A 27787-nucleotide genomic window follows, 5' to 3' on the forward strand; every position below is an offset into this window, starting at 1 on the left:
TGCTACTCCTGAACCTCTACTCCCATGCTCAGATCTCGTGACTGTCCTGTGGGCTATCTCCCATCTATATCCACCCAGATGTGGCATCACTTGTCCTGGCACCTGTTGAGTCTCCGAGAAGAATACAATGTCCCTGTCTCTGAACCTGTCCTCAAAGGCCCCAACATCCAACCTCATAAACCCCTTACAATTCCAAGTAGCCATCTTCAATGTGATCCCATAGGTCTCGCACCGACATGTAGAGCGTCTCTCCATAATGACCACTCTTCCTTCTCTGTAAAAACCTGTCTTCCCTTTTTCTCTTGCGGCCCTAGTCTCTGGCATGACTTCCTGCATGTGGGCAAGTTGTGAGAGGGTGAGATCGTCACCAAGGAAGATACTAGTCTTTTTAAGAGTGCGCCTCCTTCTCAAAAAGTCCTCCTCAATAGAGGGGAAGCGCGATGTGAGAGCTCTTTCTCTTGATGTTTCCCCCGTGCCTCCACTTTTCTTACCAACTCTCCATGCTCTTGTGTGTGTCTCTTTTTGCATCCCCATTAGTACCATGAGCTCCTGTACTTCCTCATCAGTTTTATCCCGATTGTTGAGGCCGGTAACCTTACATGCAAAGCCCTCATACGTCTTCATTGTTCCTCCTCAAGTGTCATGTTGATGATGGTGGGAGTGGGGATTGATACCTCCTTGCCTTTGCCCTTCTTTGCGACCGAAATCCACTTCTCCGCTTCCTCCACTTTCTTATGGGTTTTGGTAATCATATTTGTCCATGAAGACGTTTTTGCTTCCTCTTTCTTAATAGCTTGTATTTGCTCTTTAATTACCTTAAGTTCTTCTATCTCTGAGGGTTGGATTTCTCTCTCTTCTAGTTCACCATTGGCTCTTGCCTCGGCTAGGTCTCTCTTGAGGGCTGAAAATCTGATTCCTGAGGTCTTCAATTTCGGCCCAATGCTCCATTTTCTCCATAGTTCGAAGCTCGGCCTCGCTGATTTTCCACTGAAGAAAGACCGCCTTCTCCATCTTCCACTCTTCCATCTTTGTCTTGTACGCCTCCATCTCCTTTTCCATGTTTGCTAACCTCTTGTTGGTAGCCATAAAAGTTCATTTCTTCATTTTTGGTGATGCCATTGCATGCAAACCACTCAAGGGGGAGGGGCTAGAGCTCTCAGGAAGTGTTGGGTTTGACACACAGCTGTTTCCAAAACTTTCCACACTTATGCATACATTTTCTCCCGCATCAAGCATACATTTCACATACAAATCCCCCCCCCCCTGCAATTTCTGTGAATTTTTTAATCTTTGAATTTTCTAAATTTCAAAAATTCTCTGCTCTGAATTTTATATTTTCTTAATGCTCTGAAAAACCAGGTCTGCAGGTTCTGAAATAGAGAGAGAGAGAGAGAGAGAGAGAGAGAGAGAGAGAGAGAGAGAGAGAGAGAGAGAGAGAACCTGCTGCTGCTATTTGAGGGCTACGACCTTATCCTTGCTGTCCCTTGTGCTTTATTGTGGGTTCCGCCTCCCTGCCGTTTGTTGCTACGCAAGTCCACATACTGGTGTAATTTATCGCGTAAGCTTTACTGCTTTAATGTTTTACGTAAGCCTTTTTTTCTTACGAACTGCAGCAGCGTGGGTTAAAAGGGGGGCTGCGTAAGCCTTTTTACTTACGAATTTCAGCAGCATGGGCGGGAGGGGAGCTGCGTAAGCCTTGCAGCAGCGTGGGCAGGAGGGGGGACTGCGTAAGCCTTTTACTTACGAATTGCAGCAGCGTGGGCAGAGAGAGCGCGAGGGGTGGGGCTACGTGAGCTGAGGCAGCGAGAGAGAGAGAGAGAGAGAGAGAGAGAGAGAGAGAGAGAGAGGGAGGAAAATTTAGCAACTAGAGATGGTGCAATGAGAAGGGAAGAGGCTTTTATTTATAGGTGGAGTGGTCTCCTTTGAAAGTCAAGGTCTCCTTTGAAATTCAAGGCTTCCTTTGAAATTTGAGGCATCCTTTGAAAGTCGAGGCCTCCATTGAAATTCAAGGTCTTATTTGAAATTCAAAGCTTCCTCTTGGAATCTTCCAGAACCTTCTAGAATTTCTAGAATCTTCTAGAGGCTTCTAGAACCTTCTTTCTTTGGAAAATTATTTGCAAAAAGAAATAACAATATCGGTATCAAATGAAAGCTCTTGTCGTGTAGATCACAATTCTAGCTTCAGAACATAAATCCAAGATGCTTGTAAAAACATATAAGTATTCAAAACATTCATCCCACATATGGACAATGAGCAATCTTTCAGGATCATGCCATCTTATTGAATGTAACTGTCATTTCTGGCGGATTTAGCCTCCACTCCAAGGCATCAATCCTTTTTGTGTGCAAGTATGACCCCAATATGCATGACCTACATGTCACAAGAGTCATTTCAAGTTATCTCGGTGGGAGTGTGCATTATCAATGTTCCACTACATGGTCCACCTTAACTTGTGACTACTAATCGGTGATCATACTAAGGTGCACTATTCTAGCTATCTTGTATAAAAAGGAAAACACAAAGAATTTGGGTTGTGACAATGTTCTATGGTTGGGTGTGTGCAATCCGGATTGTTGGGTACGAGCACAAGCATGGACAGCAGCGACTTGCAGATTGGGTGTCTATGTGTGTGTTAACGAGGGGATAGGGTGTTGTGGAAACCCTGGGCTATAGAGAGGCAACAGTTTATGTGATGGGTGTGTTGCTCGTTCCCCCTCTCCAATGATACAAAAACGAACCTACTTCGGAGATCATTGGATCTCTCCTTCCTTGGTCTCCACCTCGTATAATGTGCTCTATCAGTGCATTATCGCATAGCCTAGACGGCTGCCCTGAGGAGAAAACCGCAAGGAAAGAGGCCCTTCTCCCCACCATCTGACAAGGGATTGCACTTACGGATGGATTTCCATGCTGCCCCCGCCTACCATAGAAAATGCCAAAGAGACTTCCCACCAAAATCACTAGGGAGGGGCCTGAAAAAACACGGATCGCCAAACCCCGCTCCCCGTCCCCCCCCCATTGTATGGGTGGCTGCATGTGCAAGGAGCGGGCTCCCTGCTGGGCTGCTCGTTATATGCTTAAGGTGACCCCCACTGCCCTGTGCATAGCTATGGCGGACAGCCCCACCTGGCATCAAGTGAAGCGAACTAAACAAGCTGGGAAACCAAACCATAGTGTCTCTAGCTTATGTTGCTTATGCTGCGATGTGGTACAACATTATGTTATTTTAGTTGGGTTACCTAGGTAGACTATGTCATAAAATCTAATATCTAACCAATCCAAATGATTTTCTCATATTAAATTGATTATTTAATATGGGAGAATAAACGGGAACAAGGTTAAGATATAGACATGTGCTTATAGATCTATTTCAACACGAGGCCAATGGTAAAAGGGTCCAAATGAGAGATGGTCTATCAAAGAGCAAGGCTCACCAATGGAGCATAAGGCCTTAGGTTAGCTTCATTAAAAACCTCCAATAATTAGTGTAAAAGTCCTTTGACCTTAGGTAAGCTAGGGTTGAGCTTGAGGTTGGAACCCGGCCCAAGCTTAAGGTGCTTGAGGTGCTTGTTGTGCTTGATGACTAAGGTGCTTCAGGAGCTTGAGGTGCCTAATGACTGAGATTCTTGAGATGCTTGATGATTGAGATGCTTTAGGCCCAAAGTGAGGGGCTTGAGGTGGCACAAAAGTCAAAGCTAATCTCTACAAGGAGGGGGCGAGCCCTACAAGAGGGGGGGATGAGAGAGAGCACACACACTCACACAAGGCATGCTTGGTACAAAGAAAGCAAAAGGGACACTTGTCAAGCCCCTAGCTAGGTTACCCTCATGGTGTGCCTAAAGCTTATTGGTTAGCCTTTCAAGGGATCCAATGATAATTTAGCACAATTAATTAGCATTTATCAAGCCCTCTCTCTCAAAGGGGAAAGGGGGACACTTGTCTCAAGGCTACCCTTGTTACTTGGTATGACTCTTGCTTGTGATTGGCTAGGCATGGAGGGGTCCAATGAGCTTCAAGCATGAGCTACAAGGGGGGATCGACCAAAGCAAGTAGGGAGCCTGCTTAGGGGGTATACTCTCCCACACACACTCACACACTCTGATTGTGCATTGTGCAAAGTGCAAGAGCTCCCTCTCCTTCTCCAAGCAAGTAGAGAGGTTGAGAGCCTACACCAACACTCTTGGCTATGGAGTGCAAATCCAACCAAGAGACATGCTTCAATGCTTAAGCTTGTCATCTTCTCCATCTTCATTACTATGCTATTATGTATGCTAGCAAGAAGAGTGATGATAAGTGAGGAACTAGTTCTTTCTCCTATGAAATGTTTCTTCTTTCTCTTCCCTACCCTCATTCCCTGCTAGCTCTCTCCACCTTCGAAGGTGTTTGAGGTCTTGGGACTGAGGCTTGGGATAGTTGATGCTTTCCACAAAGTTTATATTATGCTTGTGATGCATGAAGCTTTCCATCTTCATTGCATCACCTAGGTCATAAGGAACACAAAGATTGTATTGTAACAAGTCTCTCTTGATGGGAGAAATTATAATACAAATGCATATTGAAGGAAGGACCGGCTCCACATAAATCCGGTCCTCAATTGTTGTCATGTTCTCTAAATTCTCTCTTTTGCAAAAGTATTGTTCATGCCAAGTTAACTAAATGCTATGTTTATGTTGGTAACCTCAATTATGTTCACCCGCTATGCTCACAAAGTAATTTCTCAAAAGTGCTCTCTTATTTCCACTACTTTCAAGTTAATAGGCCAATTCTATTTACAGACTATGGACAGAGATGGAACACCAACATGATTCTTCCCTATATTTCATAAACAGACAGCAACGCCAAGAGACCTTTGTAGGTTCATTCAATCTATGCCAAAAGGTAATGCAACACTCTTAAGGGGTAGGGTACTCTCAAATTGAATTCATGAAGGAGTGATGCATTTGGCATAACTACACATGGATCTGCAACCTATTCACCTATTCAGCCTTGTGCAGGGCTCCATTTCAGTTTCTCAATTATGCTTTTACATGATGGCATGAAATATATAGAACTATCTTGAGTCTTAAATCTCCTGAAGACCTGGTGACTGTTTCATAGATGAATTGCTGACAACTTTCTTGACCTACCTGGGCAAACCGCCACCAGTAGGGTACCATAGAGACCACATACGCAACTATTACAAAATGCAGGTTGTCAGATGTGCAGCGATCAATGTTCTCCTCTTTGAAATGACCGAAAATACTGTAACATAAAACATATTCTACATTCCTGAACATGTACACCTGCTCAAAAAAAGGCCTTTCATTTAGAATGGTCTCTTGTAAATAAGAGAATAAACATTGTAAAAGACTACACATCTACCTGACTCGACAATTGATCAGCAAGAAAAAAGTCTACCATTACAACCTGATGCCGTTAGCAAATAAAAAAATCTGTTAGCTTGGCGTATGCACTTGCTCAGCAATGACGTGATGAAAGAAACAATGTGGGTCCGGGTGGTTAATCTTCATTTAAGTCTCTGCTGTGGTATTTGGGCATAGTTGCACAGAACACTATGTCCTCATGCATGTTAAGATGTTTATTCCCCTTGTAAAAGCTACATGTTTATTTACCTTGTAAAAGGGAGCCATAACAATATGCCAGAGACATGTTAGGACAAAGAAGCGAGTTGATCGATAGCATATGTTGAGAGGACAAATAAGCAACAGCAGGAAGACCTGTATATAGTCACACATCTTATTAGAAAGCATTTCAAACTTTGAACGAAAGAACGGAAAGAGCAGCTGAAAGCAATGGCCTTGAATCTTTGAATAGCTGATAGATCATAAACATGTGAGGCCACATTCTCAAATCAATAGAAACCAAGTAGCTTTATCATTCACCTCAAAGGCTCCATAACCATTTCAGGATGGTGGTTCCACAGTCAAATTCTTTACTTTTTCTGGCATCCAAGGTTTCCAGAATGCTCTCAAGTTCCTTCAGAAATTTGATGTAATATTTCGCACCCACAGCTTTACTGGGAGCCTATACCTTTCCAAGTTACATCCTTTCTCAAGGACAAAACTATGCAATATTGGCCCACACTCTCTGCCAGCCTAGATTTCAACTTCTATTAGAACTCCTTGAATGACATTTTGAGTTATATTTAGTGTCTGCATGCTCCAATCTTTGGACATTCCACATTGATACACTCTGTCACATACAACCAAAGATTTTGGGATGTCTATTTATCAGTCTCTACTTTCCAAGAATAGTTTGGTGGCCCAGATTGAGTGTCACATAGTTGGGTGACCTTTTATTTTTGAGGGACGATTGTGCTGGCAAGGTGGTTGCCAATGAACAGGAATGTAATTTCTCATGCATGCATTAAATAGCATACGATGAAGAGAGATTTGGTTTTTGCGAATCGACACACTACCCATTAGAGAAGACATACTAATCGTGGTGCCCACATGACAATTCTTTATCAGTCAAAAAATTCTCGTCCCCCCATAAATTCCCCCGAGGTGACCTCACTTGTCCCGTCAATAGGTCGCCAAGTGTCATGCTCAAAAAAGATGCTTTGATTGTGGTCTCACTAGCCATACTTCTTGACATTGCTGAACTGATGGAAACGGCTCGTAGATACTTGGTGAAGCTTGAAGATTATCTTGCTATGGATGCTCAGTGGATGAATCCTGCAGACTTGACAGATCATGTCGATCTTATACAGTTGTACAAGAATGCTTTTACATGTACACAAATGATCTGTATTTGATCTTTTCCATAGTATGACTGTTGGCATATTTCCCGTCTACTATGAGAGAAGCTCGCAACAGTGACTCCTATTTGCCTTCGGATGAGTGATCAGAGGAGCGTCAATTTGGAATCTCTGATCAGTGAGATTGTAAAGTGTACACTTTCTATGCCCCATTTCTTGATGGGCATAGAGCATTTCACCATACTTTCAAAGAAGGGCATGAGACACTAGCAAAAGACAGATTGTCAAAAGCACATGGATCTGTACCTAGCTAAATTCATGATTGACATTGCCACAGCACACAACATAAGATTGCATGTGAGCATACAATGTACATTTCGTTGATGTGTGTATGTTATTTTACTTTTATTCATATTTTTTGTTTTCGTTCTCTTTATTAATACCAGCAATCGAGGACGATTGCTTTGGTTTTCGAGGGTGGTATGTGATAGGTCTTAGGGTTATAGTTTCTGCCTCGAAACCGAAGAGACAATTGATCAATGTGCTTGTCCGAGCAATCACAAACTCTCTCTTCCTAGAGAAGTGGCCCATGCCAATCTCCAAGTCATAGCAAGAATCCTCCTAGCCACACAATGAATTACTCTCTCTAGATTCTTCCTTCCCTCTCTAGAGACTGCTGATTTTCTGTAAACCAGATTTTCACTGTTCTCTCTAATATAATTTTCTCCCTTTCTCTCTCTAGTATCTGACAAGTCTGGCAGATTTCTCTATTTTACCTGCCTAGCAGCTTCGTTACCTTTCATACAGGGATTTTTAGGATCTAGGATGTTTCCTTTTATGCATTATCTCAGATGATTGTATGTCATCTGCTCCGGTTGTAACTTAGATCATTTTAGCCTTTTGAAGACCGTAATATAACATTTTATTTCTTTTCTTTTCTTTTGGCCACATAAATAAGCGACAGATGGCTGAAGGCCGCAATCCGACATTGAAAGCACACATGGCTGAAGTCCACAGTCCTACATTGCCTGGCATAAAGCCAGGAAAAGAGAGAGTAGATGAACATAATTCTGGGTAGATCAAGGGCAGAGAAACCTACTAAATAATTTGGACCCTTCAGGTCTTCCGAATAGAATGATTTTTTCTTTATTTGTTCGAAGAAATCTTACATAACAATGAGCAAGTCCAAGGGTATGAGTGCCCATTGATGTGTGACATACCATCAAAGTTGAAAAAGGCATGATAGCTGTCCGAAAAGACGATGTCACAATGGTGTAAATCATGAAATGACCAAGCAGAGTTGCTGTGACCAATATTGCAAGACCCATCGCTAACAAAAGGAGTTCTCTATATTTTATCTCCGTTCCAGGTGGAAGCCCAAAAATGAAGGCATAATTAATTTGTTTTTTACGCCATGAGTACAGATTCCAGCCATATAAGCATAAGTGTAGCAGCACCAAGGCCAATATGCTGTAAAAAAAAGCACAAGTTGGAAGTTAGTACAAGAAAGATTCCCCGTGTGGCATGCTTCTCAAGGTCAGCAGATGTATTCTTTGAGCTTTTTCACTGCAAATGTAAAATGCCTTGATGATTGTATGCTGGGTCCATGTAATTTTCTGCACTGAAAAGATGTGTTCTTTGTGCTGTTCATAAGGACGTCAGATCCTTTAGCATGCCCATGATGAGTAACCTGAATAAAGGATATATTGCACGCAGGTACAGATTCTTTGCATTTTCTGATGTGTCATCATTATTCCGAATCCATTTAAAATCAAGCAGCATGAAGAAAGCCACCAGACAAGAGAACGAGCATCCTGTGAATAGACCTGCATTTATCAAAGAATGACAACATGGTAAGGTGCACACACATAATTATTAAGGTTTATTATGTCATGGAACTGCACTGGTGCACTAGTTATAGTTTCAAAAAGAGAGCATGAACGTTAAGCAGCCAAGAGAGATGATGACAGCTTACTTCAGCACCTTATTAGTCTGATTTAAGGATAGTATCAAAAAATCACAACAATAGGGCCAAAACTAGCACATGTACAGACACCTTACCAAGAAAAAAGGTCACTTTGTGTGAAGCTGTTTTTGGTACAGGCTTCAACAAGGCCATGGTTTTCTTGTGGTTGCCGCTAGTGAATACTTCAGTGAACTTCTTTTCCAAACCATCCATCATTTTCAAGACCTAGCTCCAATGTTCAGAAAAGTTTGAATACAAATTTGTTGATCAGAAAAGCTCCAAAGATAATAAAGAAGAGCACAGAAGTTTGTATAATAGACAGAAACCTATGAGCCCTCGTCAAATTAGAGCAAAATGTAGATTACCTTGTAGAAAAGTGAAAACCTAAGAGCCCTCATTTGATACTATAGATTACCTTGTCAGAAGAGTGAAAATATGCATTTTCCACCACTTTCATGTACACAATCGAAGCATCTTTGCCGGTTTTCTGCGTGGCACATGACAAACTAATTAGCTAAATTTAAAGCCATCACAAAGTGGATATATAGAAGGTTGTGATTAACTTTACGTCTGCCTCATTATGCAGGCCCCCAAAAGAATTACCTTGTCGTACTTTTTTAGGATCTTAGCAAAACCAGTCGCATTTAGGGTACTGCAAAACAAGGACAAAATACTCGGTTCACCCCCTTGATTTCAAAAATACAAAAACAGACGAGCGTATTCGCATGCAAGGAAAACTGTTGCATAGTCTTGTAATGCGGTACTCGCTACAACATGTTGGTATGCTCTGATATTCAGGCAATAGATACTTTTTTTTTTGGTAAAGCAGGGAGCATTTGACCAATGGAATCATACCTTTCTTTTTAACCAGGGAAAGAGCAATTGTAAACATCTTTAGGCACATACCCCAAGATTAAAGTACAAAAGTCATCAGAGGAAATATACCAAATTGACATGAATGATGAGAAAACAAGGCTACTCCTTGTTTTCAGCCTCTCACATCACCTAACATAAACAACTCTATCAGATGCAAGAGGTGCAAAACCCTTCGCATATTGTGTCCTCAACACAACAAGAACTCTGTCAGAACTATTTAAAGGGGAGGTGACAGGTAACAATCCACCAAGCTCCATAAGGGAAGGAGGGTGTACAACATCCAAAGAAGAGAGTGCCTGAGGAGGTGGAATCCCATTAGTATGTAAACCATAGTAATTGGGGGCATCTCTGACTGCCTCTATCTCCTGCATCTCCTTTTTTTTTCTCCTCTTCTTCTGAATTTCTCAGCCTACATCAGAAGGCACCCTCGGAGCCTCCTGTCTCTCCTACACCTCTGTCTGTTCTCCATGTTCATGTACTCTCCTGTGACGCATGCTGCTGCCATATGACCAGGTCTCCCACAAACAGAAAAATGACCAGGAAGCCCAGTGAAGAAGACTGTCTCCCATATCACCCCCCATGGATAGTAGGAAGAGAGATGAACCGTGGCAGATCCTTCACGAGAGAGGGGTGAAGGATATCTCTGATAGTGGGGTGATCTAACCCTCACCACGTAAGACACACAGGCTCCTCCCGATCTCTGAAATGTATGGCCAAAACTCTAGAAGAAAACCTGGTAATCTAACTGTCATAGCAACACCCAACCCAGATAGGGGCATGGGGCCAAAACTCTAGAAGAAGACCTGGTAATCTAACTTTCATAGCAACACCCGACCCAGATAGGTCCATGCCCTATTTCTATTTGTAGAAATAGCAAAATGCTCTGGTCCCATCCAAGGGGCTTTATGTACCAATACGTCATCTGCCTGATCTTATATCTCAAAACAAGCATTGAAGCAACCTCTCCTTAGCTCTAAGTTAAGAGCCCAATCCCAATCACATAGCAGACCAAACAATCATAGTTACCCGGAACAGGAAATCGGAACGGGCATGAAATGCCATTCCCAGTCACGGATACTCACGTCTGAAACATGGAACGAGGATTTGGAAGGGGAAATTGGAACGGAGACCTGAAAATGGTCGTTCCCTGTAACTATGCAAACATTAAGCCTCCAATGATGTCACCGAATCGTGGATCGCACGAAGAGTATCTGACCCCAACAACACAGCCACGATAATCCATCATATCATATTTCAGAGACACAGGACTGATGGTGAGGGGAAGATACGATAAAGCCTCCTATGCCGCTAAGTAATCCCTGAGTAAACACCAATGGCTCTCCAGCACCACATAACCCAGAGTCTGAAACTGAAATCGTCATGTGTGCAACAGAACTCCAAGAGTGAGAAAAACCTGCTGCCCTAGCTGTCAACCTTGTCCACCCACAACTGCAGCAAATGTGTTAGTGAGCTGTGTGTATGTGCACGTACGCATGCATTTGCGTGTGCAATGGAAATATACCTATAGCTATTTACAAACAATTTGCACACAGACCATTGTCAGCCAATGCCTCAGTCAATAAGATTTTATTGGGTAGTATCTAGCACAAAATCATTTGAAGAGAGCCCACTATTAAGCTCTCATGAAGCACTTTTGGCTAGTTTAAAACTTGATAGATTGTGACAGCTGCATAAATATCATGTACATCATGACTCATCAAGATTCAAAAAATGCGACAGAATAGGACAATGAGATTCATTGTCCTATTTTCACTGGTGAAGTGTGCAGCATGACTCATCGTGATTCGAAAAATGCAGCATCCACAAGCAGTGCTTGCAACTTCAAATTTAATCCTACCTTTAACTGAGAGCCCCTCACTCTGTTTCAGTTTAGATATTTCAATCACTAGAACCTACATTCGCAAAGAGTGGCCTTAAAGATGGTATGATGTGAAGAAAATGAATTGCAGAAGAGGGACTCTTGCTCATAGTCAAGGCTAGAGAAGATGCTACTGCTGAAACCCATAGAGGAATGACAAACTTAGAAAGTGTTCAACTGTTACCATGACGTATTAGAGAGAAGCCTAATTTGGCACCATCATAGTGTGAGAAAACCCAACCTGAATCTTCTTAAATACCCAAGCCCTCGATACAACTCCTGGCATGCATCTCGCAAGGTTCTTTCTGCATACTGTATCCTCTTTCGATCAAATCTGTTGAAAGTATTAGTTGGCAGTTCCTCGCCTGCTGTCGGTTGGCCTGAATGACTGGATAAGTCGTCCATAACCCTCTGCTTGAGTGCTCCAAAGAGTAAGGAAGGGGTGACTTGAGGTATCGTAAGCCCAAAATCGAGTGCAGTAGAGGGTGCATATGTATTGGTCTCTCGAGTGGAGTCATCCAGAGATGCATCGTTCTCTGATATTGAACTCAACTCTATGTCCACCATTGCTGAATCAGGCTTATCATTCTCTGAACCTGTATGAATCCCAGGTTTTTGCCTCCATGAGAACAGAGAAATGTAAATTTTCAAGTTAAATCAACGACACAATCTTGAATCAAATTTTGAGTTGTTCAAAAAATTAAAAACCAAATAAAGGCAAAAAAATGCAATCCCATGGCAATCAAAACAGAAATTATGCTTAGCCAGACACCATATAAAAGTAAAACAAAAATTAAAAACTCTGTTACAGTAATGTTAAGACGAAAACTAATTTCAATGTGCATGACCAAGGTTTATCTAGTAGTTATAAGACCATCTAAAGTGGGGTGGTGTCTAATTTGCATATATCTGAGATGGGAAGCTTAAGCCTCTGCTATACAAAGATGTCGTAAATTGGAATTTGAAATTGAAATGTATACCATTCTTTTGTGGTGCAATGCGGCCTTGGTTAAGTTTATACTGAGAACCACCACCATGAAACACAAACCTTTCTCAAATGAGGACTCAGAAACAGAATAATTTTGCTGCTCTTTTAACTTCTCCCTCACAGCAACAAGTTTTTCCAGCTGTTCTTTTATTTCTTCTGCCTTCTCATAAAACTCTTGCTCCTTTTTCCTGTAGAATTGATTCACCTTGTTAAGCTGCCCGTCAAGCCTGGCGAAGAAGATCTTTTCATTTTCCACCTCAACATGGGAGTGATTCATAAGCAATTCTGTCTCATACAACTCTTCATGATCATCATCATCAGCATGAGGATGCCGTAAATTCACCTAAGTCACAATCATATGCAAAAGATTTAATTTCATCTTCACAAGATTGCGGACAAAAGAACCCTCGTGTATTTCAAGCAAGAATTAGGGCATGCAGTAAAGAAGCTATATAATCAGACAGTACACAAACCCTCCCTCGCTTGTGCGTTAGCCTAAGCACCTTATATTGATCCTCCCTGCCTAGTGCTTGCTGCCTCACCTCTTTCCCATTTTTCAATGAATGCTAACCTGTCTTTTGCGCAGGCAGCCGCCTTCACCTGCATTGTTAGGCCTCAATTTCAATAGTCTCCCATGCAATTGTTTTAAAATTTCTGATAACAATGGAGATGGCAACTCCAGGGTGGCTATTCCCACTGAATTGGGTGCCAAAAGAATCCCTCCATATCTCAGGGGTTGTTTCTCATATAGAATGGAACACATGCACTGGCAAACAAACAAAAAGTTTTGGAGACTGTCCTGCTCAAACTCATCAATCAATGGTCAGTTTGAACTTTGAAGTCTCATTCTTTGGTCTACCGAGCAGATGGTCCAGGATAATTCTTAAAAAAGGATGTTGATGATCTAACATAGTACTCAAAGATATTAGTAGCCAAAGAATCCAACCTATTCGAAGGTCTTTCATACTTTGGCCAATGTCAATGTGTATATTTTGTGTACAAATTGCCAAAGCGATTTGGAAAAGATAATAAATCAATGTCAATGCATCAAGGGGAGTTATATATATGCTTGCTTGGTTTTATGAGTTAGGGACATCTTATGAGTCAATGAATCTAGAGTCTTGAGTTCGGTCCAGCACTTGCACATTTGCACTCTCCCTGCAGAGTTGGAGCCTCGACACCCCCATTGTACTCGTGAGTCCTTGGCTTGGAGCTGAGTGTGCTGCCAACGAGTCTGTATTGGTCTACGAGTATAGCTTCCATTGGGTTTGGAGTCGGTTGTTGTGTCATTTGAGTACATTTTTTATTTCTTTCGTTGCTATGTAGTGTTGTTCTATTTTGGAGTGAGATTTCTTGCATATTGCACTGTGAAGCACTCATAGTAGAGAGCACAACATCAAGTTTCTGCTACAAGTGCTCTCATTTTTGGCACGCCCGATGGGACCTCAACTAAAGTCTCATTCTGTTGAGTACACATGGTCGAGGAGCTAGCTGGTTTAGTCTCTTGCCTCGCCTAGTTTGTTGGTCTAGACGAGTCTAGTCCGCCTTCGCCTTTGTCTAGCTTGGTCTAGCTGGTCTTTGCCTCGTCCAATGGTCTAGCTGGTCTAGTCTCTCGCCATGGTCTAGCTGGAGCCCACATATTTTCCCTGCTTTCGCTAGTTCAATCATTCCAGCACTTGCAACCCAATAACAACTAAACTGAGAGAGAGAGAGAGAGAGAGAGAGAGAGAGAGAGAGAGAGAGAGAAATGAAATGAAATGTTATATTAACGTCTTCAAAAGGCCAAAGTGACCTATGAGACCAAACTGATACAAAAGTGGTGAATCTGTTACAATGTCTGAAAAGTGTGAAAGTGTGAAAATAAATGCGAAAAAACCAAATACAAAGTATTAGATAAACTTCTTAGGAGCACTCTAGATGTCTGGCTAGAATACTTCTAATCCTTTGTTGTAGTCTCCTCCGATGAAGTGTGCTTCTGCATCTCGGTCGTGGTCGTCTCGATTTCCTAAGCTCAATCGCCCTGTCAATGAGGGTGCCTTTGGTATGCGTGCTGCTGGCCTCTTGCTTCTCCTTCCATTCCTCCTTCTCTCGATCCGAAGAAATCTGTGATCTGCCTCTGAGGCTGTAGTGCTCTTTGTCTTCTCATTAGATTATCCCTGTGCCGATGTAGTTCCAGTAGGTACAGGCCTAAGCACCTTTGATCTTGGTATTGCATGACTCTATCTAGAGGTCCAAAGCCTTCTTTAAATAGGCAATGAAAACACCCACGTATCTCATAGTATACAGTGCAATGGCATATGTAGTGTAATTCTGTCTCCGGCTCCATTCCGCATAACTTGCAAATTCTGCTATCAGCTCGGATTCCCTTAAATCTGCCAAATTCGATTTCCAGTTGGTGTGAGGATGTACGAATCTGACCAATAGCACATCTCAAACCATGAGACAGGTGGGTATCCATGTAGCTCGGGCGAATCACAAAACCATCTTCAGATAGCTGTAGGAAGTTTTCTTTGTAGTCGGCCATCTTCGTGCCCAATTCTTGTGTAGGGTCTACCCATGTCCTCTTAGTGTCCAACTGTATAAGATCCTGGCGGATGATTTTATTAATATCCGTTCATGTGATTACCAGTGATGGAGCCTCAAGAGAGTATTGGAAGGGGGGTAATCTTTCCATACTGAACCCGTGTCTCTGAAACCACGAGGACAGTTGCGCATACCAGCATGATGTATCTCCTTTCATTGCTAATTGTCGAGAGGATTCGAGGGCCAATCTAGTATATCGGCAATTATTTGTATCCCATAAACCATGTATGAAGGACACTGATCTGGTAAGAGCTTCAATTTCTATCGGAGGGGCAGCTAGTTCCGCTCGAATAATCGCGTGTGGTACGGAGGCCTTGGCTCTAATTATTCGGGAAATCATAGATACCAAAGGTCTCTCCATTAACTTCCAATTATCCTGATCCACAAATGGCCCCCAAATCTGGACCCCATAAAGCATAGCCGAAGACACCACAGTATCAAAGAGCCAAAGTGGTTCCTGAAACTGCACTTGTGAACACATCCTCTCCAACCCTCCCAAGGCCGCAGAGGCTCTGGACAATCTAGCATCCGCTGCTTTCTTAAGAGTAAACTTCGGTCCTGTAAATACCACACCAAGGTATGTGTATGCATCTGTGTACTCTACTGTATCCTGGCCATATGCAAATGTAGGTGCCGATCTCCTAACCCACTGCGGTGTGGTGTTAAACACCATAACTTTGGTTTTACCCAAATTTACCGACAGTTCGCTATCCTCCGCGAATTTATGTAATGCATCTAACTGCCTCTACATTCCATCTGGTGATTCTGCTATCAATACAATATCATCTGCATACAACAACAAAGGGATCCATGACCCTACAAGTTGGGCACCTCTGTCACCCTCTCTATCAATGTAATCTGATACCTCATCTATATACATACCAAATAAAGTAGGGGACAGTGGGCATCCCTGCTTTACTCCAACGGTGGAATGAACAATGTCGGAATCCCCTTCTGGAGTACATACATAACCAGTTACTGACCCGTATAAGGCCATGATCCCCCAAATAATCTGTTTGGGGACCCCTAACTCTTGCATTCTGCGCATCAATCTGGCCCTTGGTACTGTATCAAAAGCTTTCCGAAAAGCCACAAAGCAACAATACATCCTTCTCCCGCTTGCTCTTCCTTCCTCAATAATGGCTATGAGCGTAAGAATATGATCTAAAGTGGAATAACCCCTCCTGAATCCAGCTTGTCCTGTTGCCCTTATGCCCTCATTCTCTGTCCATCTACTCAGTTTTTGTTCCAGAATAGATGCGTAAAGTCGGGTCAATGTGTGACCCACCATAATGGTACGGTAGTTCCCAGGTATCATAGGATCCCCTGACTTGAAAATAGGTACGATAGTAGATAATTTCCAAGATTCAGGTAATCCTTCACACATGACCCGATTAAACAGAAGAGCAAGGACTTCTGAAAGTAGATCCCTTGCATGGATCAGATGTTCTGCTACTAAACCCTCATGATCATATTCTCTTCTTGTCTTCATCTTATCAATAGCTTTTTCCACCATTTTCGTAGTAAAGAAAGTACTAGTAGCAGGGCATGGCTCTAGCGGATCTGGTAATGGAGGCTGTCCAGATACCGTATATAATGATGTTACATATTGACCCCAAATCTCAAGAGAAGTAATTGTCGGAGGCGATGAGTGCTCGTGAAATAAATGCCAAGCCTCATGTGAGTCCTGACTCAAGAAGAGCTGATATAAATCCTTCTCCAGTTTAGCTAAAAATCCCCTTTTCTTGCGACGTACTATACGCCGAAGAGCAATCCGAGACTGCTTATATGTGATGATCCCAAGTGTAAGCTCTTTCTGGACCTCGGTTCTCGTCTCTCTGCATTCCTCGTCGTATCAACTGTTTTGAGGCATGTTCCCAGATCCTCTCTTCTGATCAGGCTGAGTATGTGGGTATGCCTCTTGTGCCGCTCCATGTAGTATCTCTGTTAGCTGAGAAGTAATCTCCTCTACAGTATATACTGGCTCGGCTGCCCACATCCTATTATAGATCTTTTCCACATAGACTGGATCAGTCTCTGGCGTGAAAGTATATCTTGTGTGTGTCTTCTTCCTTTGTACTTGAGAGGTATTGTATTGGAAGGAGATTGATAAGGTCAAGAGAGCATGATCCACTGCAATCCCAACCGGTCTGGGTCCCACCTTAAAGTCCTCGATACTAGAAAGAAAGCTTGGTGAAGTCATGACATAATCCACTATACTGGCCCCATGCCTGTGCGGGAAGCATGTGAATCCCCCAAATAAAGGGAAATTCTCTAGACCATTAAGTATGGCCAAACCATGTGTAGTTGCCATTTCCATGAGATGTCTCCCATATTTAGTGTGTTCTTTATCCTGTGAGTTTCTAGTAAGCCCCTCCTGTGATAAATCCACTTCTCTGAGCATTTCTTCAGAAGTATCATAGAATACTGCTTGAGAGTTGGCCATTCTGGCATTAAAGTCTCCTAAGAGAACAATGTCTCCATCTCTAGAGAACTCCCATATGTCATTATTCAGTATGGAGAAAGGAGATTGTCCTTTAGGTGAGGAGTAGATTGATGTACTTGGAGGGAAGTAGCATATAGCGATATATAGAAATCTACCTGTCTCGGCTCTCATTCTCACCCACATATACCTTGCTTGTTCATCCTTCCTGATAATCTGTAGTAGTGGTTTCAGCTCCTCTTTAAATAAGACTGCTACTCCTCCTGAGCCCCGGCTACCTCGCAGAGATCTCTTGTCTGGTCGACCAGCTGTTTCCCATAAATACCCCTTCACATGTGGCATAAGTTGTCCCGGTATCTGGTGTGTCTCTGAGTAGAAAACTATGTCTCTGTCCCTAAAGCTGTCTTCAGAGAGAGAGAGAGAGAGAGAGAGAGAAATGAAATGAAATGATATATTAACGTCTACAAAAGGCCAAAATGACCTGAGACCAGACTGATTACAATGGTGAGTCTAGTACCAAGTCTGGGTACAAACAAAGAAAACTACAAACTAGAAACTGAGATAGGAGTGCTACCGACTCCTATGGGTGGCTGGTAAGCTGAGCAATGGTATAATGCCACAAAGGTACAAAATGGGGATAAGTGTCACCATGATACAATATAGCAGTAGCGGAAGTCAGCGCATCGATCTGGCCCTCGGTATTGTGTCAAAAGCTTTGCGGAAGTCCACAAAGCTGCAATATATCTGTTTACCATGTGCTCGACCCTCCTCAATGATAGCTTTGAGTGTAAAGACATGATCCAGTGTGGAGAAACCCCTCCTAAAACCAGCCTATCCAAGTCCCTGTATGCCCATAGTCTCTACCCAACTGCTCAGCCTATGCTCAAGGATGGATGCATACAAACGTGCCAATGTGTGTCCTACCCTGATAGTACGGTAATTCCCCGGCACTGTGACGTCTCCTATCTTGAAGATAGGTACAATAGTAGACAATCTCCAAGACTCAGGAAAGCCCTCACACATGACACGGTTGAACAACCGTGCAAGCATCTCTGCCAACAAGTCCCCAGCATGTATAATGTGCTCCGCTACCAAACCCTCATGATCGTGTGCCCGTTTGGTCTTCATCCTGTCAATGGCCTCCTTTACCATCTCAGTGGTAAAGAAGGTGCTTGTAGCCGGACATAGCTGTGATGGATCCGGTAGTGGTGGTTGTCCAGGTACACTGTATAATGATGCTGTATACTGCCCCCAAATCTCTATAGAAGTAATCATTGGTGGGGGAGATTGCTCATGGAATAGACGCCAAGCCTCTCCTGAATCTCTACTAAGGAAGAGCTGATATAGATCCTGCTCCATCTGGACCAAGAAAGCTCGCTTCTTCCGTCGTACTAGTCGTCGTGTAGCGATACGAGTTTGTCTATAGGTGATCACTCCCAATGTAAGCTCCCGCTGGATCTGAGCTCTCCTCTGTCGCCACTCCTCATCATACCAGCTATTCTGAGGCATGTGCCCAGAACGACGTCTCTGACCAGGCTCAGTGTGTGGGTATGCCTTTGTCTCCGCCCCATGTAAACGTTACTGTCAGCATAGACATGATCTCCTCCACTGTGTACACTAGCTCTGATGTGCATAAAAGTCTATATCTCCTCTGCATAGATTGAGTCAGCCTCTGCTGTAAAAGTATAGCGTGGATGTCTACCACCCCGTGAGGCGTGAGATGTATTGTACTCAAAGGAGACTGATAATGTCAAAAGTGCATGATCTACTGCTATCCCAACAAGCCTGGGCCCCACTGTAAATTCCTATATGTGAGATATAAAGCTCGGATGTGTCAGAACATAATCTACAGTACTCGTCCCATGTCTGTGTGGAAAACAAGTAAAACCTGTAGATGATGGGAAGGTCGGTAAGCCATTCAATATGGCTAAACTGTGAGTAGTCGTCAGCTCCCTGAGGTATCTTCCATACTCTGTATGCACTCTGTTGTGTGAGCATCTCTCAAGCCCCATCTCCTTTGGCTCTAGCTCTCTGAGCATCTCCTCTGAAGTGTCATAGAAACTCGTTTGTGAACTGCCTGTACGGGCATTAAAATCCCCCAAATAGTATGATGTCTCCATCCCTAGAGAACTCCCAAATATCATCATCAAGTACAGAGTAAGGAGAATGTCCTCTGGGTAAAGCATATACTGAAGTCCTGGGAGGAAAATAGCATATGGCGATGCACAAGAAACGTCAAGTCTCTACGCTCAGCCTCACCCACATGTATCTAGGTTGATCATTTCTCCGAACCATGTGCAGTAGTGGTTGAAGCTCCTCTCTGAAAATAACTGCTACACCTCTTGATCCTCTAGTCCCATGCTCAGATCTGGTGCATGTCCGGCAAGCTATCTCCCATCTGTATCCTTTGCGGCATCAACTGTCCTGGAGCCTGATGAGTCTCTAAGTAGAAAACAATGTCTCTGTCTCTGAAGCTGCCCTCAAAGGCCCCCACATCAAGTCTATACGAACCATTACAGTTCCAAACCGCCATCCTGAGAGTGGTCCCATAGGTCTCGCACCGTCATGTAGAGCGGCGCTCTGTAATCACTACTCGCCCATCTCTACAAAAGGCTAACTTTCCCTTCTCCCTTGCTGCTCTAATCTCCGGCATGACCTCTCTCATATGTGCAAGCTGTGAGAGGGTAAGGTCATCTCCTAAAAAGATACCTGTTTTCTTCAGAGAGAGAGAGCACACGCAACACGAAGTGGAGGAATTCCACCCCAAGGAGTATTGGCCCCAAACCTTGGCACCCCTGTCGGTATTTCTTTATCACTTGAACTCAGTACAATGCAGGTACTCGCACCCTACACCTTCACCCAGAAGAGTGCCAGAGACTGAGCCCTTTGCACATATTGAAAGGCCCCTGGCCTCAAAAGCACTTACATAAAAAGCAATAAACTCAAAAGCATCTGGTCCAAAAGCTACCGCCGCAAACGCAGGAAACCCGTACAATTGCCACATCAACAACGTAATTCGCGAAGATCCATACAGGCTGCCAGGTCAGCAAGGCAACACCTCTCTCTCATCACTCCTCCCACATAACCTAAAAAGATCTGGGCCGGAAGATATAGAGGCCTTTTACAACCAAACGCCCCCCAAACCGTAGCCTGCGTCATTTGGAGGTGCTGAGAGTAACCACTACTCAGACTTCTTAATACTCCTCCCGCATAACCATCCAGGTCTGGACCGGGACTAACGACAACAGCATTTTTTTCAAGCATTCAATACTCCCCCCGCAAATAACCACAAGGGTCTGGGCCATGAGTATGTGCAAGCATTCTCAAACACCATTTCTTACTACTCCACCTGGGAGTAAATATACCTTCATAAGTTCAGAATAGTCTGAACTCACGAATTATAAGAGGGAATAAAGCACTCATAAAACTATAAAAGCAAGGGACACAAGAAAAGAAAAGAAAAACAAAAACAAACAACTAAACAAACTAAATCACTTTGTTTGCTATGAAACAAAACTAGATAAAACAAAGCATTATTAACTTAAAAATGTTTTTAGAAAAGGCATGTGTAAAATAAGTTGACGCAACTTACTTGGCTTAAAACAAGTACTCAACTTTAAGCACAAAAAAAAAAGGATAAGACATCTTAAAAACTTAATCCTAGAAATCAAACTTCACACAACAACACATTCTTAAGTCCTCAGGTAAGCTAAATATGAAATCGAAAAATGAATACTACTACAAACCTACGAAGAGCACAGAACCAAACTTGACAATATGTGATCTCAACTTCACTGCTTGTCCAAAAAGGAAGAATAAGATTATCACCTTTATCATGCATAGCTTGGACAACAGCTATGACATCCCTACTCACGTCGTCAGTGCCCAAGAGTAGGTGCAGGTTTATATAGAGGTCATTCATGCTTTGAACGTACTCTACAAAACCAACGAGCTGAGTTTCTATCACCCTCCGGAGGTGATGGGCATACTCAGTCATGATAAAGGCTAGCAATTGTCAAGCTATAGTGAAAATACTAGAAGCGCTAAAGATCAAAACAACAACATAAGGTGTTATTAAGTCAAACAGTAAGTGGGCTTTTTAGCTCCCCACTTCTATTGAATTTACTATTGATTATCTTGAACATTCCAAAGGAAGAAACACTAAAAATAAACTTACTACGATGCAAAAATGAACGAACTTTTCTCATGATTCTTTTGAATGAGTATCGTTTTTCAACTAGTAAAGAAATAAGATGGCAAGATTGAACAACAAAAGTAGATTTACTAGAACAAAGACGAGAAAATCTAAATAGTTGAGAGCAAATGACACCGTACTTAGCTAAAAGAGAAATGTTCGAAGAAATGTGAGGCATACGGATGATTTTTAGATTGGCATATTCTGGTTCAAGGCGCTTATCATAGATATGTACTTCTAATCCCAAGGGAATCTGAAAAATCTTAAGGTCTAAAACGGCACAACAATCACTATTTGTGGTACAGTTAAGTTCGCAAAACTCCTTGGATAAATTCCTCCGCCCACAGAACTCGAATTCAAGTACATAAAATCTTGGAAAGAAGGAACGCCAAGGACAAAAAGATCATCTACAAAGCGTCTTACATTGCATAACTTGTGCAAAAATATTGGGCAAGTGTTAGCAAGGACAAGACGCTCCATAAAATCAAACTCATAAGTAAAAAGATAGAAATTAGCAAGAAAAACAGCACAATTGGTGCCCATAGGGATACCAATTGTTTGCTTGAAAAGAGAGTCGCCGATGGTTATATATAAATTGTCCAAAAGAAAATCTAACCAAGATATGATGTCAATGTCATCTACAATCCTGGTGAATCTCTTTCTTCCTTTGTCTACATCTACATTCTTATTTTTCAGCCATAAGAAGTCAAAGTTCAAGGATGACTTTTCTACTAGCAATGCCTTGTACCTATCCTTCGCAAGCTTGTACGCAAAAACTTTTGAAATAAGAGACTTGACTCTAAATTTAAGGTCCTCCAAATTTAGCTTCGTGTATAGCGTTGTAAAGTCAAAAGTTTGGAGACATAAAGGAGAAGATTTCTCCTTAAGACTTCTAGAAGAGTTCAAAAACTTTAAAACAGGACTCACACCTACTGAATCATTTAAAATCCAACATGAATCGGTAGGTACGTCTGCTTCCTTTAGCATATTATTCCACAATTCATTTACGCTAGGTAAAATGGCTTTGAAACAATAACTAAGCCATTTGGAAACCTCGGTCAAAGAGGTGTTACAAGAAGCAGCTATAAATCTAGGCTTTATAGGGTTCTTGTGGAACTTCCAAACGGTATATAAAAAAGGTAATTTAGGCTGGCACTTAAAACCAAAAGACTTACAAAAGTCTTGATGTTTCAAGATAACCTCTTGCATTGGAAGATCACAATCACTGTAAGTCTGAGAGTAAATCACCAAGCATTGAAACCAATATTCAAACCAGAGTCAAACAGTTCAAATCGGCACCAAGATAGCTTCAAAACAAGTACCATCCATTTCAAACAAATTCCAAACAGGATCATCAAAAAAGTTCTCAAACAGATTCTCAAACAAAATTCAAACTTAAAAAGCAATCTCCACATCAATCGAGCTCGAAAAGTCGATTGACTTTCCATCCTGAAACCTGCACCAAAAATTAGGGTTAGATTCCATCCATAAGGTCGTAGCCGACCACAGCATGGTCCATCAGCTCTTGGACAGACAGTGTTCCCTTGATGGTAGTCCCAAGACATAGCAATCACACTGGACCTCCAAGGTTATCAACAAGAGACCTACTGAGAGACGTCTAAAGACTGTGTAACGTGCACACCTAACCCTATGTGCATGTGGACAAGCTATCTAAGGTCTAGGAATCAGGTCAGCCTAGGAAGTGTTTTGGCACCTTTGTGAGCATGTGAGCAGGTTGTGCATGTCCAGGCACTTAGAGTAGTCGCATATCCTCTGATTGCACACCCAGTATCACCCAGCATATGCATTGTCCAAGCAAAAGGTCCAAATCTTGACCAGTTCTGGGACAAAACATTTTATAGAGAATTGGACATTTTTATTATTTAATTTTGTCAATTTCCAGGTTCGTGGGTTGTAGGAGTGACTGCTCGACCCAATTCTCAGCAGCTATATAAGCAGATAGGGGGCGCCCATTTCCAGCAGACGAAGCAACAGAAGGAGCTCAGGCGACTTGCAGTGCAACTTCTCAGCAAGACCAGCAGAAGACCCTTTAGCATTTTCAACCAACAGAAGCAGCCAGCGTTTTTGGTTTCTAGATTCACAAGCATTTTCTGTAGCAGAATCTCCAGCGTTTTCAGTTAAAGATCAGTCCTAGCGTTTTCCTAATTCCCGACGCTAGATCAGCCAAGACCATTAGCGTTTTCAGTTTTCAGCACTTAGCCTTTGCAGATTTAGCCCCTAGCCTCGCAGATCTCACCTACCCGCAGCAAATCCTGGCCAAACCGCCGAGTCAGCTAGCATTTACAGTTTCAACCCGCTATTTTCAGATTTAAGCATCTTCGTTTTCAGTGAATCGTTGTCGAATCGTCGTCATCGCCATCCTCGCCGACACCGTGTCAATATCTAGCAGGAAGTGAGTGTTTTGGCAGATTTCAGCATTTCAGCCCTACCGTTTTCAGTTTTCAGCCTGTCCTTGTCGTCGTCATCATTGTCGTCGACATCGTCAGCAAGTCCATTGCATCCAGACCATTGTGCCAGATTTGTGCAATCTATAGCATAGACCTCTCTCGCCATAAAGGAGGGGGAGGAGGGTTTGAGAACCGCCTGGAGTCGTATTCTTCTCTCTCTCTTTCTCTCAGTCTCAGCACCTTCATTCACATTAGCATTCACTTTGTTTGTGATCATTGCATTCTCTCTCTAAAGAAAACGGAAGGCTCTCCCTACGTAAGTAAAAGGAACCCTTGAGCACAGTTCGGAGCACTCATCTTGAGCAATATCAACATTCACTTCCGCTGCACCTTACATTGGTATCAGAGCTTTTGGCAGTGTTATGTATCACTCAAGGAAAGAACCACAAGAAATTGTTTTCTTGTTGCGTCGCACGTAACCCAAGTCCACTCGGGGGTGTCGATTCCTAATCGTGTTTTTGAAGAGTGACAAGTAACCCAAGAAAGAAGGGCTTGTCCAACCTCCCGTTGTTCCTCTTTTCACTCATTAAGAACAGACCGTTCACTTAGCGGCCGGCCAATCGACGTGAGGTGGAAAAAAGCAACTTTGGTGTGAGCGCAAGGCCGCCAAGGGAGGAAGAGTCAAGCTCGGGTAAGAGAAAAGCCTTCTCAAACACCGATTGCAAGCTAAAGAACTCAAGAACCTCAAGAACCCAAGAACCTCAAGAATCCAAGTTCTTGAGGAACTTAAGTACCCAAGATCTCAGTGTGTGGTCATCACCCGAAGCGGAATGAATACTTTGCATGAAGGTGATGAGAGTGGAGTTGGTGATGAAGAAGTTTCCTCACCATGGGATTTTTTCCTGATCCTCCCCCATCCCCATCTACGCCATGGGATGCACCAAATCCTATGGAGGCTTTGGTCAAGTCGATGATGGGCATGATGCTACAACAAGAGATGCAACGAATAGCGGCTGAAGAAAGGCGAGCGGCTATGGAGTTAGAGCATGAGGCGCAAAGAGACCAACGCATGCAAGAGTTGGTCCTACAGATACTCACCTCGAAATCCAAGCCAGTCAAAGATGTGGACAGTTCATCAGGGGATACAAGTAGAGATGCGGACTCCAACAATCCAGTCATTGAGAAGTTGACGTTCAGTAAGTATGACGGTAAGATGGATGCTAATGTTATTCATTCTTGGTGCATCAATTTAATGCTTACTTTGCGACAACTAAGAAAACAAGAAATAGCAAGGTTTTGACATCAGCTATGTATCTTGCCGTGATGCCATTAATTGGTATCAAGCGTGGCAAGAGGCACAGTTGGCTGCGCACCTAGAAGAAGCCGAAGAAGGCGTGCCCCTTTCTTCCAATTGGGCCGACTTCCAAGACAAGCTCAAGGAGCGGTTTATGCCACCTAGCGCAGCTAAAGACGATTGGCACAGTCTCAAGCAAAATGGTTTGCCCATTCTGTCTTTCTCTAACTGTGTTTTGCATCTCGGCACCCAATTACGCAAATCGGATGATGAGCGCAAAGAGGCATTCCTTTTAAGGTTGGATGAGTATATCAAGTTTGATGTCAAAGTACTCGACCCCGTAGATCTCAACAAGGCGGTAGCGATTGCTCTCGCACAAGAGATGAAGCACAACAAAGGAAAGCCTAAGGAGCTTAGAACCCACAGAACAATAAGAACGGTAAGAATGGTAAGAACGGTAACTCTTCTAGCCCATCTTCCTCTAATCCTTCGGAAAAGAACTCTGAAAATGAATCTAAGAGCAAAGCTAAAACACTTGCTAAACCTAAGCTAACCCCAGATGAAAAAGCTGCACAAGGAATTATAGGAGGATACATAACGCCATAAGAACAAGTCATTTATGCTAAGGAAGGTCGATGTTATCAATGTCACGTCAAGGGTCATATAAAGAAGGCTTGTCCTAAGATAGCACCACCTAGAGAACCCAAAGCACCGACAGCTACCACAGGCGCTTTAGTAAACCAATCTGATTCTCCATATGTTTCTGGCACACACATTGATGAGTCTCTCTTTAAATGTTATGGGCATGTGAAGGGTCAGCGTTTTGTCATATTGTTTGATTCAGGTAGTATGCATGATGTGATTGGTGACTCTCTTGTAGAGAGAGCCCGCCTGGAGGTTAGCCAAACAACTCTTCTCGAAGTGTCAAGCTTTTCTCCCGGTATGGACTCTCTCATTACGCAAGAGTGCCTTGATATGTTATTCACTGTTCAGCAAGCTTCCTTCCGTAGAAAATTTATCGTGTCTCCTCTCTTAGGATGTGATATGAATTTGGGCATTAGATGGTTTTGTGAGCATAACCCTCTCATTGATTGGACAGACAATACGCTCATTCTAAATGCCAAAAGTGACTCTCCCATCATCATTTGTAGTGAGGAGGGTCTACATTCTCTACCTCTCATTTCTCGTGTGCAGGCGAAGCGTGAATTACGAAGAGGAGCACAAGCGGCTTTCATCTATGCCTCTCCAATTACCCAGAGCATTAAGGCTCTTGACATGGTATTTAGCTTTGTTTACCAAGTATGAGCACCTCTTTCTGTAGGATGATCTTCCACCCCATCTCCCTCCCGAGCGGCCGGAGGACCATCACATCGAACTCACAGAGGGGGCATAGCCAGTCAGTAAGACTCCCTACCGTTTGAACAAGACTCAAGAAGAAGAGTTAAAGCGGCAACTCACGGAGTTGGTGGCCGGAGGATTCATACGTCCTAGTGTAAGTCCTTTTGCTGCTCTTATCTTATTTGTCCGCCAGAAGGATGGTTCGTCTTGTTTGTGTGTTGATTACAGGGCTTTGAACAAGATGACCGTCAAGAACAAGTTTCCGATGCCTCGCATTGAGTATGTCCTCGATAGGTTCAATGGGACAAAGGTTTTCAATAAGGTCCATCTCAAAGTTGAATACCATCACGTAAGGGTATTCAAAGGAAACATCTACAAGACCGCCTTTCGCACAGAGCAAGCGCAATGGGAGTATGTGATTATGCCTTTTGGATTGACACGTGCCATGGGTACATTTAATTGTCTTATGGTAGGCCGTTTTGGCGATATGATTGACGTGTGTGTGTTTATCTTTCTTGATGATATTCTCATTTTTTCTACATCGTAGGAACACCATGAAAAGGATGTAGAAAGGGTTTTAGCCCGTTTGGATGAGTGTCAGTTGTACATTGCAGCTAAGAAATCTGAGTTTTTTCTCAATGAAGTTACTTATCTGGGTTATATCATTTCTACAGAAGGTGTCAAGCTCGATCCCGCGAAGGTAGAACGGGTTCATAATTGAGATTTACTCAAAACTGCATATGATGTGCGTTCTTTTCTTGGGTTATGTCCAGCATATAGTTCACACATAGAGAATTTTGCACGCATTGCTGCACCCATGACAGATGTTTTGAAAGGGGTAAAAAATCGCCGACAGCACGCGGTTTTGCCCGAGGCAACCATTGAGGCTTACGCAACTCTCAAGATTGTGATGACAAAAGCGATGTATCTCATCCTTGCCTCTTGGGATGACCCCTTTGAGGTATGGACGGATGCGAGCAATGTCGCCATAGGTGTTGTGCTTCAGCAGCATGGCCATCCAGTTGCATTTCTCAGTCGGAAGTTAAATAGTGCAGAAAAGAATTATTCCATTTATGACAAAGAACTTCTGTCTGTCATTCACTCTCTCAAGCATTG

The 27787-nt window shown here is 42.9% G+C and overlaps 1 protein-coding gene across 7 annotated transcripts in view; it reads right to left on the bottom strand.

Moving 5' to 3' along the window:
* Positions 1-27787, bottom strand: part of LOC147420409 (phosphate transporter PHO1-like) — a 106915-nt gene that overhangs the window by 55772 nt on the left and 23356 nt on the right. For all 7 annotated transcript variants that reach the window (XM_086504169.1, XM_086504170.1, XM_086504172.1 and 4 more), the window contains 10 exons: positions 12471-12753; positions 11664-12018; positions 9271-9319; positions 9083-9154; positions 8763-8892; positions 8392-8527; positions 7922-8171; positions 5614-5718; positions 5363-5407; positions 5128-5283 (listed from right to left, as the gene is read on the bottom strand). In XM_086504169.1, coding sequence (XP_086360295.1) covers positions 5128-5283; positions 5363-5407; positions 5614-5718; positions 7922-8171; positions 8392-8527; positions 8763-8892; positions 9083-9154; positions 9271-9319; positions 11664-12018; positions 12471-12753 — 1581 coding nt within the window. The remainder of the gene's footprint in view (positions 1-5127; positions 5284-5362; positions 5408-5613; positions 5719-7921; positions 8172-8391; positions 8528-8762; positions 8893-9082; positions 9155-9270; positions 9320-11663; positions 12019-12470; positions 12754-27787) is intronic.

The sequence above is a fragment of the Adiantum capillus-veneris genome, chromosome 28 (assembly GCF_014529385.1).
Source record: "Adiantum capillus-veneris isolate H3 chromosome 28, ASM1452938v2, whole genome shotgun sequence".
In the NCBI taxonomy this organism is placed as follows: Eukaryota; Viridiplantae; Streptophyta; class Polypodiopsida; order Polypodiales; family Pteridaceae; genus Adiantum; species Adiantum capillus-veneris.